The following is a 16,133-nucleotide window of genomic DNA, read 5'->3' as shown; positions in this document are numbered from 1 at the left end:
TCCATAGGAAATTCCCCCCTCTCCAAATTACTGATCTTTCTATGCATTCAAAACTCAGGAGGCAGTTTATCAGCCACGAGGGACCTCTGTGAACCCTCATTTTGAAATATTCCCCAGGCGGGCACCCAGAGTGGTCACAGAGTGAGGGGGCGAGAGCTAAGTAAAGAGAACTTTGCAATCAGCACCCCACCCCCGCCCCCGCCCAGCCCGGGCCTGCAGATGGCTGAGCAACTCCAGACCAGGCTGGACCGCGATCAGGGTTCAGAGCTGGGCGCATGCTTGTGAGCAGAGCCAGTTCAGGCAGAGATCTCGTAGGTGGGCTCAGAGTAAGCAGCCAGGGGCCTCAGCCACACACCGAGGCTGAGGAGGAGCCTTCTGTTCCAGAGAGATGCAGTTTGTCCCAGCAAGTGCTCTCTAGGAAGCATGACTCAGCACAAAGCATGACTCAGCACAGAGTTGGTGCAGGGGGCCCCAGAACAGCAACGGGGAGGGCCCTCGCCTCACCCGTGGCCAACCGGGTTTCAATCCCCAGCATCCTCTCTGCTCCCCACAGTCACAGCACCACCAGGAGTAGTCCCTGTCTGCAAAGCCAGGAGTAATTCCTGAGCATCACCAGGTGTGTTCCCCCCCAAAAAACAATTTAAAAAACATTTTTTTTAAAGTGCATGCAGAAACCCCAGCCCGGTGCTCCCAGCACGGCACAAGCCCTTAACCCCGGAGCTAATATCACTGCTATATCTGTCTTGTGACACATCCCTAAGGAGTTAGGCAAAGCCCTGGCAACCTGAAAATGCTCATCAGGATTGCCCCAGTACTAAGTAGTACTGAGTTGTTTGAAAGAAAAGACCTTCTCTCTTCCTACCCTCCCATCTTAATTCACTTTCATGGGTATTTTCAACTGCTGTAGTGTAACTAAGAATCATAGCGAGAGGCTGAAAGCATCCATTGACTAGGTCGCAGGCCCATTTATTTTATAACCAGTGAAGTCTTAGTGTGGACCTTTCTGTCCCTCCACATGTAGACTCCAAAGTCCTGAAGGCCTGGGGCTGGGCTAATGCATGACTCAGATGTGTGAGGCCCTGGGTTTGATTTTTGGTGCCTCCTGTGAGTGAAAGACAGAAGAGAGAGATTAACACAGAAATCTTGGAACATGACTGGATTCTCTGCTGGGGCCCCCCAGGCTGGAATCAGGATCCCTGAAGGCTCTGGGGAAGCATCTGCTTCTAATTAGACTCACTCAGGTGGTTGGCCAATTCTCTTCCTTGTGGGAGACACAGCCCCTCTCTCATCCCTGTTTGTCAGCCAGGAGCATTCGTGGTTCTTGCTACCTCCGCCTCCATCCTCCTGCCAGGAGGGTCCTCTTTCTTATTTTGAGCCACACCTGGTGGTGCCCAGGACATACTTCTGGCTCTTTGTTCAGGGGTCACTCCTAGCAGGGCTCAGGGGACCATATCTGGGGATCGAACCTGAGTCAGCTACGTGCAAGGCCAGTGCCCTGCTGGCTGTACTATCGCTCTGGCCCTTTAAACCTGTTTCTTGAGGAAAACCCTCAAGCTTTGTAAGGACTCAACCAGTCAGAGCTACCTAGCTACCCAGTTTCACCAGCCACTGGGCCACCTATTAAATCTAATCCTGATGATGATGGTGCCCTCTTGTCCCTAGGTTCCAGGGTGACGCATTTATGCCAGGGGATAGGAATCCTGGGACCAACCTACCATTCTGTGCACTGCATGTGCACCTGAGAGAGAGGCCCAGCAGAGCCTTTGTCCTCCCATCACCCACTCCCTAGCCATCCCGGCCTCCCAGCCTCCAAGGCCTGCCCCAGCAGAGCAGGCTAAGGCTCCCACCCCCATTCCTCTGCTCCATATCTCCCCAACTGTGTGTCCCCAACTCACTTCCTCCATGACCCAGGGGCCTCTGGTCCTCAGACACGGGGGATTCTCTGGGCTCAAGTACCATGGCGTGAGGGGGAGAGGGGAGGGGTGCTGTTTCTGACAGCTGCCTGTGTCTCAACTTGCCAGCTCTTGACATCTGGGGGTAAATGCGGTGCTGTGGTTCCACAGGCTATGAAGGGGGCAGCCTGACGAAGATCCTGAAGGACATTGAGCAGAGCCCCTTGGTGATGCTGGACCGCTGGCATGTAGAAGTCACCCCCAGAGAGGAGGTGGAGAATGGGGACCAGGTTCCATACAGCATCATGAACAACTACTTCTCCATTGGTGTGGTGAGTTGATCTTCCTGCTTGCGCAAGAAAGCCCAGTGTGTAAGGAGGGGCCTAGGTGTCCACTGTCTTTTCTCATCCTTGCTGGCCACAGGGCTTTGACTTGAACCCAAATACCCGCACATCTGACCTAAGGATGGACACCCCAATTGTACCAATACCCATCTTTGATTATTGAAGATATTTCTTCTTTCCCCCATAATTGTAACTAAGAAAATTAAGATAGATTTGTCCTTTGGATAATTTGAATAAGTTTCAAAAAGGAAAAGGCAGGGACAGGAGAGAGAGAGATAGCACAGGATTAAGGTACTTGCCTTTTATGCTGCTAAACCCTGGTTGATCCCCTGAGTACTGCCAGGAATGATCTCTGAGCACAAAGCCAGGAGTAAGCCCTGATCACTACCAGATGTGCCCCACCCTGCAGAAAAAAAGGCAACATCAAAAATTGACTACACCTTGTCGGATATGTATTCAGCAAATATCCTTTCCCATTCTGTAGACTGTCTTTGTATTTTGGTCACTGTTTCTTTGGAGGTGCAGAAGCTTCTTAGTTTAAGATAGTCCCATTTGTCTATCTTTGTTTTCACTTGCTTGACCAGTGGCATGACATCTTTGAAGATACCATTAGCTTCAATGTCATGCAGGGTTTTGCCAACTTTTTCAAATAAATAAATAAACCAAAAAAAATTGACTACATGTAGGCCAGAGAGATAGTATAAGGATTAAGACACTTGCCTGCAAGCCACTGACCCCAGTTCAATCCCTGGCATCATATATGCCCCTGAGCAGCACCAGCAGTGACCCCTGAGCACCTCCAGTATGATCTCCAAACCAGAAAATAGTGATAAGAACCTCAGAGGCTTGAGAGGTAGTACAAAGGTTCAGGGGCATTGCTTCTGGAGACCCCCAGCACCCGAGGATCTGAACAGCACTGCACCTCAGGCCTTTGACTTGACCAAGAATCACCGGGAAGGGCCTCGGTTTCTCCTGGGCACCATTTTGGAGCCCCCCCAAATAAAATAATCACTGTCACTATCACTGTCCTCCTGTTGTTCATTGATATGCTCGAGCAGGCCCAGTAACGTCTCTATTGTGACACTTGTTAGTGTGTTTGGTTTATCAAATACATCACGGGTAGCTTGCCAGGCTTTGCCGTGCAGGAAAGATGCTCTCGGTAGCTTGCCGAGCTCTCCAAGAGGGGCGGAGGAATCGAACCTGGGTGGGCCGGGTCGGCCGTGTGCAAGGCAAAAGCCCTACCCGCTGTGCTATCGCTTCAGCCCAAATAAAATAATAAAATGATAAAATAACCACAAGACAAGGTCAGGAAGAGACATCTCGTGTGAGTTTGAAGAGTTTGGGGGTTCTGAAAAAGGAAATGTTTATAGTACCGAGCTGACTTAGCTCACAGAATTCATTCTTTCTTACTCGCTCCCTCTCATCCCAATCCTGTTCCCTCCACTCCAAGGGCTTTGGGGCAACTTGTCTCTGATCTATATTGAGCTCTGCCTCCCCCTTGGAGTCTCCTCATTCTTTTGCCCACCATCATGTACTGTCTGCATTAGACTAAAGGATTAGTTTTATGTGTCTGTCTTCTTCCCTATATGTGCACATAAACACAGATATTCACACACTTACACGCACATGCATGTGCATGCACGCACACACATACACACACATTCACACACTCACACACGCCACTCTCCTTGCTTCCCCAGCACCCCGCCCCCCATATCTGCAGCAACTCAGTTACTTTGTTTTACTGAACTCAGCTTCTAGCAGGAAGAAAATCAGATGGAGAATGTTGGGGACAAGTTGGAGGAGGAACCAGGTGGGTCATTTCCATGACTAGATCAGGAGTTTAGGAGGGAGTGTCTCAAGGATGCTAGCAAGGGTTAGCACCTGCTGACGGCTTCCCACTGTGCTAGACTAGTCTGGTGCTCCCAGTAACCCACAGTGATAACTGTGCCTGCTGTCCCTGAATTACAGAGAAGGACCGAGCACAGTGCCAGAGACGGGAGAAGGTGCTCAGGGATACTGTGCCTCACTCTAAAGCCAGGGCCTGCCCTCTCTTGTTTCTCCCTTTGAAATGATGCTCGACCAGCCTGACATTCTGTTTAGAATTTTGCTATCTGATTATATAAGAGTATGAGTCCCTCCAGACCGACCCTCTAGCCTGAGATTGATCCTCATCTACCATCTTTCCTGTGCTTGTTTACATTTTACTTGGTAATTTTTTTAAGGGGGAAAGAAAAGGGGAAGAACAGATTTAAGGAAAGGGTTTGTGTTTTTATAAGCCTAAAAGGAGACCTATGGGTAAGGAAAGGATTAAAAATAATAATACCTTATATTTACAGGATTTAAAATATACCATATCTACCAATATGATTCCTATGACTGCACAGAAGAATAGTATTAACTGCATCTTATCGGTGTGGAACCGGTCAGATTAAAGGGATTTGCCTTCCTTTTCTGAGTCCTAATCCAGCACTCTTGTTCTATTAGTAAAACAGAGAGAGCTTTGTTTGTTTGTTTGTTTGTTTGTTTGTTTGGGTCCACACCAACCTGGCTCTGCATTCAAGAATTATTCCTGTCAGTGCTTTGAGAGACCACATGAGATTCCTAGTATCCAGCCTTGGAATAGTTTGATCATTCCAAGGGTCATCCTCTTGTACGCTGTACTATCCATCTAAAACAGAAGAGAGAGGCATAGCTGGACCCACTTTCAGGTGTTGAGATGATGGAGACAGCATGTAGAGCATCTAGTTATCTCTCTAGACCCCTAGCCTCAGTTGAGGAAAACATCTTTTCTGGGCCTCTTCCATTTCCATCCTCTGACTTGAGTAGGTCTCTCCCTACTCTCCTTGGCTCCCAAGTCCTTCTTGTACACCTGATCAGACTCTACTTTCTCCTACTGGAACACAGTCTTGACTCCTACAAATGAGACATAACTTAGAGATCTTCTATAAGGGGCTTCTGGAGTATGGGCCTCCCACCAGTACAGTTTGACAAAGCATCCTGTCTTTTTTTCTATGGAACCTGAGCATAACTTGCTAATATTTACCCTCTGCACAACAGGTACAGTTTTCTTACTGGTAGACACAGCCCTTATTTTTTTGAGTTTTGAGTCCTCATTTTTTTGAGTTCTGGGAATAAACTGCAGCTAAGACAATTGCAGACTGGTTAGTGGTGGTTGAACTCCAGGAACCTCTTGAGTTGTGAATCGCCGAGCCATTCAACCTCAACACAGCCCCTCTTTCTACATGCTCCAAATTCTGCAGGATTTGCAGGGGGGGGGGGGGAATCCTCAAATTTTCATGTGTAATAGATCATTACCCCTGCCTTCTGTCAGAAATTCAAATATGATTTCCCTGATTGTTGTTCTGATTCAGCCTATCTAGACTAGGTCTGGGAATTTATTTACATTTCTTAAGAGACCCTGAGATCATTCTGATGCAGATGGTGTCAACCTTGTCTTGAGTGAGTGAAAACAACCTTTTCAGTAGCTAATGGTCAAAGGAAGTCTTCCATAATTGGCCAGAGACTAGAACTGAGGAAAAATAGAAAGATAGAAAAGAAGGGAGATAGAAAGGAAAGGGAAGACAGAAAGGAAGTTAAGGAAAGATAGAAAAGAGGGGAACCCCATAACTTTAAGAAAACCTCCCCTTGGCTGGCTTGCCAAACCCTAATCCTAAGAACCAAGACTGGTCATGGGCCTAATACCCTCTCACAAATAAGTTGGAAGGAAGGGAGTGTGGGAAGGAGAGGAAAGAAAGGAAAGACAAAGAGGAATTAGGAGGACAGGAAAAAGACTGGTCCCCCAGGTCCCCCCAGGAAAGCCCATGCAAACTGATTCTTCATCATGGCCAAGGTATTTCTTTCTTTGTGCTGACTTAAACTAATCCAACCTGTTCATCTTTAAAATTATGAAGAACTCCACACTGTCTCCCTCGTGATTTTTCTCCCACCAAGTTCTCGCTTGTGCATGCTTAGCATTTGATTACAAAGTACTGAGCCACCAGGATTGTTTTTATCTCATCGGTGTACTGTCAGCCTTCTCTCAATAAAATGTTTGCAGGATTTGTGTGCTCGCTCTTTAAAAGTTGGAAAGGGAAATTCTTGAGAAAACAAGTAACCAACACGCAACCCTAACAGAATCTGGGGCTGACATTTGCAGAAGCTCTTGCTCCCTATTTGACTTCCCAAACTTTGCAAGAGGAGAAGTAGGTATGTAAACCAACCCACAGTGTAACTTCCTTATGATTAGAGTCAGTCTCCCTTGGCAAAGAGAGCTCTGCAAAGACTTTGGCAAGGTCCTTGCCTCCTTTGAAGGACCTGGAACATCTTACCGGCATCAAATGTCTACTGCCTTGCATTTATAAAGGTGATGACAATCACCGCCGGCTTGTGTTACCTTGAGGTGGTAAGAATTTGCCCTGACAGTTCAGTCAGTCCCCTCGATGCCAGCAGACCCGATTACAAAGTGGAGGGATAAGAAGCAGGGTTGACTCTCCTGCCCTCACCAGGAAGTGACTAGGTTGTCCTTGTCACAACATTCCCATCACTTACACATATATGCCAGATCACCACCAGCGAGGAATTGAGCTTCTTGATTTTCTTAGTCCCCCTGAGTGATAACATAACTGGCAGGAAGTTTAGACACAGTCATTCAGGATGCTACATCTTCCGACTCCTCTGGCCTCCTCCCTGATCTTTATTTTTGGATTTGCAGAAATGTCAGGATGGCCAGGTATCAGTAACAGGAAGTTGGGGACTGCAAAATAATTCCTGGGGTATGTGTAAGTCTGAAAACCGCAAAGGCTCTGCTTTCACTGAGCTTTAACAGGATGAGTGAACAGCTAATCCCTTGAGTCAATGAAATCTATTTCTGATGTTAAGGAAACCCAGTGGCCGAGGAGGCCACAGGCGTCACAAAAACCCACCTCGCTAAGTATATTTCTCAGACTTCACTACCCACAATCACAAGTTAACTTGTTAGTTTTCACTTTCTTTGCAAACTTTTGGATTCCCTCACTCTCAGTCTATGACATGGAGAGACAGAAAGACCCAAGACAACAAGGATCCCTGAATTGTCTTGAATGAGGAAGGGTCTGCTCTCTTTTAAACCCAGTCATAATTTTTCAGACTAATCCAATTTTTTTTTTCTTTTTGGGTCACACCCGGCAATGCTCAGGGGTGACTCCTGGCTCTGCACTCAGAAATTACTCCTGGCGGTGCTCGGGGGACCATATGGGATGCTGGGAATCGAACCCAGGTTGGCCGCGTGCAAGGCAAATGCCCTACATGCTGTGCTATCGCTCAGCTCCTTAATCCAAAATTTAAATAATCCATCTAATTTCCCCTTTCCACCCTTTATCTCCAGAAGTTGCCAAAGTGCTTTATTTTATTTATTTATTTTTTAGCTTTTTGGGTCACACCCGGCAATGCACAGGGGTTACTCCTGACTCTGCACTCAGGAGTTACTCCTGGTGGTGCTCAGGGGACCATATGGGATGCTGGGAATCGAACCTGGGTTGGCCGCGTGCAAGGCAAATGCCCTACCTGCTGTGCTATTGCTCCAGCCCCCGCCAAAGTGCTTTAGTCCTGTACCATCCTGTGTGCTCACATGTGGCTGCTGTGTTCCTGAACTGGGACCGGTCTTACCTGAGAGATACTATAACCATAAAGACATGAAAAACATTTAGGAAGTTGGTATAAATTTCTAAAAATATTTTACAATAACTTCATGTTGCATAATAGTTATTGCTTCAAATATAATGACATTAGTTTTGATCTGGCATCTAGAAAATGTTTTAAATTATTGCAGTTGGGCAGCACTAAGCTGGGCAACTCAGCAGCATAGAATCCAAGAAGTACAACAATCTTTTATCCATCCATACCCGTGAAGTTTTGTTGTAATGGAAGTTGCTTAATTGATTACACCCAAAACTGTTTTAGGCAAGAAAGTAAGAAGATTTAATTATTTAACGCCAAGACAGACCGTGACTAGATGATCCCCTGAAATTGTGGCCTAGAACAAGGATCCAGAGCAGTTTTTATAGAAGTTTTTCTGGCGGTCATAACAATGGTGAAACAAAGAGAAAAAGGGCATAAGGATGGGGTGTCTTGATGGGGTGCTTCCTCACAATACACTGAGGTACACTGAGGCAGGAGGAATATGACATGGGACTTAGAGAGGGGTCCCTTGTTGCTGGGAATCTTTGTGATAGATAAATTCTATTTTAGGTCCCATAGACACATTTATTAATTTATTAATGGTTTCGGTGGCCCCACTCCCCTGGCCAGGGAGCAGGTGGGTTTGAGTCTTTCTGTTCTAATTCAAAAGCCTTATGATTTGTGACCAGTTCTCTCCCAGGTTCTTCAAACGGGCTGCTCAGAGCTCCCACCTCCTGGTTCCTTGTGCTTAGTGACCTGCTCAGGTTTCTAACTTCCCCATCACTCCAACAAGACATCAAGATAAAGCATTAATGCAGAGGGTATATATAGAGAGAAGAGCAAAAACTGCAATTTATCCCTCCCTTCCATATCACAGCTTCAGCTCAGGAAAAAAAAAAATCACAGGTCAGGCTGCTTGCCTTCTCCTCCTCAACCCAGAACTCTTTTTTTTTTTTTTTTTTTTTTTTATTGAATCACTGTGGGAAAGGTTACAAAGCTTTCAGGTTTATGTCTCAGTCATGCAGATATCAAACACATTTCCCTTTACCAATACTTATTTTTTACCATGAAGAACCCCAATAAAACCCCACCCCCCCACCCCTCCCCGTCCCTGTGAGGCAGATGAATTCTAGTTAACACTCTATCTGCTTTGATTAGATTCATTGTTCCAATAAAAGATTCACCACTATTATTTAGAGTTTACCCCCCCCCCCAAATCAGACATGCTGAAAAAGCATTGTGAAGTGATTTGCTTTCTACAGCTGGGTTCAAGAATTAAATGTTGGTTTTGGATTTCTGCTATTTTACCTATTGACCCTGGAAGTATTTCTGCTGAAAGTCAGATAGTTAAGAAATTGGTTTCTGTGTTCTGGAGTCGTGGCCGTGCTGGAGAGCCGCTCGCGGGGGGCAACCGGTGGCCTCGGTAGGGCGTGAAGGGCGGAGCGAAACGCCCCCCTTCCCATGAGGTTTTAGTCGCCCCCACACTCCCAGCTCATACCTGCTGTCCACAAGGCTCCCATGTGGCCGCCATCTTTCTTTCCAGAGAGGAGAGGGCGAATGGGGCAACAACTTTTCCCCTCCGGCAGACTTGATGGGCTGGATCAACGCATAGTCCGTTCACTTTTCTGCTCCAAGCTGCTGGGTTCTGCATTAAGTCCTTGTGCTTCTGGGGCCATGGCCGTGCTGGAGAGCCGCTCTTGGGGGGCGACTGGTGACCTCGGTAGGGCGTGAAGGACGGACCGGAACGCCCCCCGACCCATGAGGTTTTAGTTGCCCCCACTCCCCCGGCTCATACCTGCTGTCCACAAGGCTCCCATGTGGCCGCCATCTTTCTTTCCAGAGGGAGGAGGGCGGAAGGGAGCAACACCCTTTCCCCTCTGGGCAGAAATGATTGCCTGGATTAACGCATAGTCCTTTCACTTTTCTGCTCCAAGCTGCTGGGTTCTGCATTAAGCCCTTGTGCTTCTGGGGCTGTGGCCGTGCTGTCAACCCAGAACTCTTAGAAAGAACCCCAGGCAGTCAGGCTATCAGCGACCCCATCATCATTATTGCGGCTTGGGGATGGCCATCTCCGGTCCCTCCATTGAGGACAGAAATCGCCATTTGCTCTAATCATTCCAGGAAAATACTTCAAACCATTGGCTCACTCTTTTCCAAAATTCAAATGAAAATCACAACTGAGTATAAATGCTCCCAGTTCCATATGCTGTTGATGCCTGTGGACACTCCCCCTCCCCCCACCCCTCCCTCCTGTCCCCACCTCCGGCCCAGGTGACTTATGTGATCACCATGAAGCTCAGGTGAGAGAGTGAGAAAGATGACACTGGACTCTTAGTATTCCTAGGAAGAAAACCCCGTCCCCCTTGATGCCCACCCGCCTTGCTTTCTGCAGGCTGAACAGCCAACGAGTGGCTCGCCTCTCCCTTGTTCCTTTGTGTTGTTTACCAAGGAATGACACTATCACATTAGGAACCATGTTCTTAACTAATAATATCGTCAAGTTCATTCTCCGTGAAAAGAATCTCTGACAAAACGTTATTGTGAAAATAACAAGAGTTCATCGAATGGCCTAGAGACTGGGGTGGTGCCTAGGTTCCAGAGAATGAGAAGCCAGGGCCGGCAGCCTGGGGGCGGGAGGCAGTGAAGTATCACGCGTGATTGCTTTTTCTTTCCTTTGTTCCTGACAGAAGAAAATGAGTGCTTCAGAGGAACACAAGTAGATGGAATGTTTTCTTGAATTCTAGAGAAGCGTTTGACAGATGTCTCAGGAATCTTATTCAGAATGTTCACTGAAACTCCCTCAGAGAGAGGGAGGTGGGTTCCATCAGGAGCTCAAAGCCGTCTCCATGGGGGCTGACTAGACCCTGGGGACCGCAGGCCCCTGCTTTGCATAACCTCTCTTCCACCAAGCCCTCCATCGCTGTCAGCCTTTAAAAAAATAAATAAATCTATAGCTCGAGTTTAAATGTTAAACTCCCAAAGCTAGTTATTTCAGCAAGGAGTGTTTGCCAACCATAAAATAAAATTCTGACTTGCCCAAATTCTTGACTTGCACTCTCTCTCCTTTTCACTGGTAGGCTGCTAGCTGGGCTTACTCATCTGACAAGTGCAAATACTCCCCCAAAAGCTCCCCTTGGTCCCCTAATTTGCTTCCAGGCTTTCTATCCCCACCACTAGCTTGTCACTTATTCTTCATACATAGCACATCAAAATAAGCTTTTCACTGAGCTATATCTCCTGGAGTTTAAAAAAAAAAATTCTAAATTCAGAAATTTTCTTTTAAACAGTTTCCATGTGGAGAAGATAAATTAATATGCATTGGCTGAAAATTCACAGCCTGGAATTATAGGCCTCTTTTAACCACATATTCCAGTCAATGAATTTGGGATGGGGGGTGGAGGGGGCAGTGTTCCTACACAAATCTGAATCAGTTTCCTTTGTTTCTGTATCACTCCCCCAGCATTCAGTGTAGCTAGCCTGTCTGTGCCTAAAGCCTACCACCCACACAGGTCAGGGGCCTGGGGTCCATGACTGAGATCATCAGCAAGGGTGGAGGATGGCGTTGGAGGTATGAAGCTCAAGGTTGGTTCTGGAGGTAACAATGTAGAGAGCACCATGTCCATGACCTAGGAACCAGCATGACAGTGGCCGTGGTGCATTGCAGGGAGTGGAGAGGGTCCAGATGGTCCATTGCAGGGAGTGGAGGTGGTCCATTGTAGGGAGTGGAGATGATGGTCCATTGCAGGGAGTGGAGGTGGTCCATTGTAGGGAGTGGAGATGATGGTCCATTGCAGGAGTGGAGATGGTCCATTGTAGGGAGTGGAGATGGTCCATTGCAGAGAATGGAGATGGTCCGTTGCAGGGAGTGGAGATAACGGTCCATTGCAGGGAGTGGAGGTGGTCCTTTGCAGGGAATGGAGATAATGGTCCATTGCAGGGAGTGGAGATGGTCCACTGCAGGGAGTGGAGGCCGCAGAAGGGACTCGGGCTATGACAGTTGTAGTCAGATTGAAGAGTCAGCCCAGAGGGATGAGTCCTTGTGAGCTCTTGGAGGCAGGTGGCAGATCCCGTAGAAAGGGGTGGTAGGAGGCGGCCGAACAGCAGCAAGCCTGTAGAATGCGATAGTGAGGACTTGATGCTGGGGAGAGCAATCGAAAAGCCGAAGTCCCAAGTTTCAATGTCTCTTTTTTTATTATCTCTCAGCATGTGATCCGAAGCTCCCCGACACTTGCACGGCTCTGGGTGGTTCAGAGTTAATATAGAACAGCCACTACCACCCTCAGGCTCCTGTTTTGACATTGTACTCTCGTTATGTAAGATGTTATCCTGGGGGAAGCTGGGTGAAAGGGACACAGGAACTCTGTTCTATTTTTACAACTTCTCGTGAGTCTTAAAATATTCACAAATTTTTAAAAAGATTTGTTGTTGTTGTTTAAAAAAAAATTAAAAGTTAGCATGGGAGGTATTTTCAAAAGCCCACTCTGGGCTTTTGCCCCAATAGCTCACAGATGCACCTCACTTTCCTTCTCCAAGGGGGCTGGGGAGGGGAGAGGGCCTCCACTCTGACCTGTGGCAGTGATGGGCACGGTTTCTCTCCTTGAGACTGGATCTGCGAGTGTTCATGTTGGTGACACTCCGGTCCTTGAAAGGGGGACTCGGGGAGTGGAAGGGAAGCCTGAAGTGGGTGCCTCAGGGCTGGGGAGTGAGGGGGAGGGGGTCCTGGGTGCTGTCCTTCCCAGCCCCTCACGCGGACAGGACCTCTCACGCAGCATCTGCCCTGCTCTCTTTCCCTTTCAGGATGCATCCATTGCACACCGATTCCACGTGATGCGAGAGAAACACCCGGAAAAATTCAACAGCAGGTAAGAGGCCTCGGGGCGCCCCCCCACCCCCACCCCCCACGCGCCCCGCCCTGCGCGCCACCTGCTCCCCCTCGCGAGTTCTGGGTTGGGCCGCCCGCCCGGGCCTCGCTGTCCTGCCACGTTGCAGGAAGGACAGTCCCCGTGTCTGAGACGAAGACGGGTGGCCACCTGGGAGGGGCGGCGGGCGAGGGGCGAGAGGGCGGGCGAGTGGCGCCCGGGTGGGGTGCGGTGCGGTGGGGTGGGGTATCTGCGCTCTGCTCCGGAACGCTTTCAGGGGCTCCCCTGCTTTCCCGAGCCGACCACCGCTCGGGCCCCGGCCCCTCCCGCGATTCCGCTGGGGAGAGGGTAGGCACCGCGCGTGGCCAGAAACGCCCGTTAATCCGGGGCTCCAAGGGCTCCAAGGCGGCGGCCCCCGGGGGCCGGCACAGTGTCCTTCTGCTCCCCCAGCAGCAGAGGGCAGTAGAGGGAGGCCCAGGCAGAGGCGGCGTATCCTGGTACCTGGTACCCACTCTAGACCAAGTGGGCATCCTAGATCCAGAAAAGAAAGGAGAACCCCAGAGATCTCTCTCTCTCTCTCTCTCTCTCTCTCTCTCTCTCTCTCTCTCTCTCTCTCTCCCTCTCAACCTTTCATTTTCTTTCTCTTTTTCTTCTCCTTGGTTGATTCGTTCTTCCTTCCCTGGGTTCAGCTCACCTGGCCCAAGGGGTCTCTGGTGGATAGGCAAAAGGGGTTCAGACAGCGTGGAAGGGCTTTGCTTGATATAAACCACCCAAAGGCCAGGTCTAGTAGCAGGACGGTTCAAGAAGTGCGTTCTGAGGATCTCCGTTTTAGTCCTTCCTCCTTCCTCTCTGGCCTTGCTGCCTGTGGGAGGTTAGCAGAGAAGAGTTTTAAGGATCCAAAATGGAAGGTAATGAAGCTATTGCAACAGAGTCTGGCTCAGGAAAGAGTGACCGTGGGCTCCAAGAGTAGCCGAGTACCCACAGAACGGTGTGCATTGCATCCAGGCATTTCCCATCCTGCTGGCCCACAACAAAGCCCACGCACAGGCTTCGGACATGCTACAGACATGACTTCTACATAGCCTCCAACTTCCAAATTTCCTCTCATAAAATGTCTCATAGATTTTCAGAACCACTTAAAATAAGCCACTTCCACCCAATCCAGACTTAAAGGCCCTTTCTTCCCTGTTATTCTTACACGTGTACGCATATTCGTGTGCACAGTCTTGCTGAGATGCCTTGTGCTTGCGAGATTCTGTGAGGTTCTGTTCATCTATTCATCCATTCCCTGAGCTGAATGATCTTCTGAAGATGGACTCCAGAGCAGGGACTGAGCTTCAGGACTTGGGCATAGGTGCAAGCTGGACTTTCTGTCCTGTGGCACACTGCTGGGAGGCAGAGATACGTACAGACTAGCATCAGGAGGTGTGAATGAATGGAGGTGACCTGTGGGAACTCAAAGCCAGAGCACAGAACTTGGTGTGAAGGTTTCCAGCAGGAAATCCTTTTATACCAAGACAGTCACTTGCTTATGGAAAGAGCAACCCTGGGAGAAGAACCAGATGGACAAAAGGATCCAAAGGAGAGGCTGGAGGGATAGCACAGCAGGTAGGGCAGTTGCCTTGCAGGTGGCTGACCCGGGTTCAATTCCCAGCATCCCATATGGTCCTCCGAGCACCACCAGGAGTAATTCCTGAATGCAGAGCCAGGAGTAAGCCCTGTACATCACTGGGTGTGACACAAAAAGCCAAAAAAAAAAAAAATCCGAAGGAGAGGGACAGAGAGCGTGTTGGGAACAGACAAGCTGTGCCAGCCAGTCCACTGAGTGGTCTTTTGGCACAGAAAGAAGTGAAACCTTTGTAGCTTGCAGACAGCAAGGAAACAGGGAGAAAGTTCTTATTCCAGAAATCCACTGACAGGTCAACATATGACATAAGTAGAAAAATCATCACTCATCCATAGGATTGAGTGCAATTAGAAAGACACCTCTGTCAGATAAAAATAAATAAATAAAGTGGCAATTGTGCATTTCGACGCAAGGTTTGAACAACTTCACAATGACCTGAAGGACTTTTTTTTTCCCCCTTCCCTCTTCCCGGTTTACATTATTTTTTTTTTTTTTTTATAATTTATTTATTTATTGAATCACTGTGGGAAAAGTTACAGAGCTTTCGGGTTTAGGTCTCAGTCATGTAGATACCGAACACATTTCCCTTTACCAATACTCATTTTTAACCCCGAACCCCAATAGACCCCCACCTCCCACCCCTCCCAATTATTGTGAGGCAGATGAGTTCTAGTTAATACTCTATCTACTTTGACTAGATAGATTATTTCGATAGAAGATGCACAACTATTGTTTAGAGCTTACGACCCACCCCCCCCCCCCAATCAGACATGCTGAAACAGCGTTGTGAAATGATTTGCTTTCTACAACTTGGTTTAAGAATAAAATGAGGTCGCGCGGCCGAGATAGCGGCCGCGCGGTTTTGAATTTCTGCTATTTTACTTATTGACCCTGGAAGAATTTCTATTAAAAGTTAGCTAGTTAAGAGATTGGTTTCTGTGCCCTGGAGTCGTGGCCGTGCCGGAGAGCCGCTCGTGGGGGGCAGCTGGCGACCTTGGTGGGGCGTGGGGGACGGCCCACAAAGCCCCCCTTCCCATGAGGTCCCCGCCGCTCCCCCGAGCCCGGCTCAAACCCGCTTTCCACAAGGCTCCCGTGCGGCCGCCATCTTTCTTTCCAGAGAGGAGCAGGCGGGCTGGTCAACGCCCTTCCCCCTCCGGGCAGGCTTGGTGGCGCGGATCAACACAAGTCCATTTGCTTTTCTGCTCCAAGCGGCTGGTTCTCTGTGCTAAGTCCTTGTGCCTCCGGGGCCGTGGCCGTGCCGGAGAGCCGCTCGTGGGGGGCAGCTGGCGACCTTGGTGGGGCGTGGGGGACGGCCCACAAAGCCCCCCTTCCCATGAGGTCCCCGCCGCTCCCCCGAGCCCGGCTCAAACCCGCTTTCCACAAGGCTCCCGTGCGGCCGCCATCTTTCTTTCCAGAGAGGAGCAGGCGGGCTGGTCAACGCCCTTCCCCCTCCGGGCAGGCTTGGTGGCGCGGATCAACACAAGTCCATTTGCTTTTCTGCTCCAAGCGGCTGGTTCTCTGTGCTAAGTCCTTGTGCCTCCGGGGCCGTGGCCGTGCCGGAGAGCCGCTCGTGGGGGGCAGCTGGCGACCTTGGTGGGGCGTGGGGGACGGCCCACAAAGCCCCCCTTCCCATGAGGTCCCCGCCGCTCCCCCGAGCCCGGCTCAAACCCGCTTTCCACAAGGCTCCCGTGCGGCCGCCATCTTTCTTTCCAGAGAGGAGCAGGCGGGCCGGTTTACATTATTAACACAACTC

The 16,133-nt window shown here is 49.2% G+C and overlaps 1 protein-coding gene across 2 annotated transcripts in view; it reads left to right on the top strand.

Annotated features, from left to right (window-relative positions):
- Positions 1-16,133, top strand: part of DGKG (diacylglycerol kinase gamma) — a 235,443-nt gene that overhangs the window by 115,326 nt on the left and 103,984 nt on the right. For both annotated transcript variants that reach the window (XM_056121394.1, XM_056121393.1), the window contains 2 exons: positions 2,064-2,224; positions 12,692-12,756. In XM_056121394.1, coding sequence (XP_055977369.1) covers positions 2,064-2,224; positions 12,692-12,756 — 226 coding nt within the window. The remainder of the gene's footprint in view (positions 1-2,063; positions 2,225-12,691; positions 12,757-16,133) is intronic.

This window comes from Sorex fumeus, unplaced genomic scaffold (genome assembly GCF_029834395.1).
Source record: "Sorex fumeus unplaced genomic scaffold, SorFum_2.1 ptg000044l, whole genome shotgun sequence".
Lineage (NCBI taxonomy): Eukaryota > Metazoa > Chordata > Mammalia > Eulipotyphla > Soricidae > Sorex > Sorex fumeus.
The sequence above is the reverse complement of the archived record's forward strand: the minus strand, read 5'-3'. Positions and strand labels throughout refer to the sequence as shown.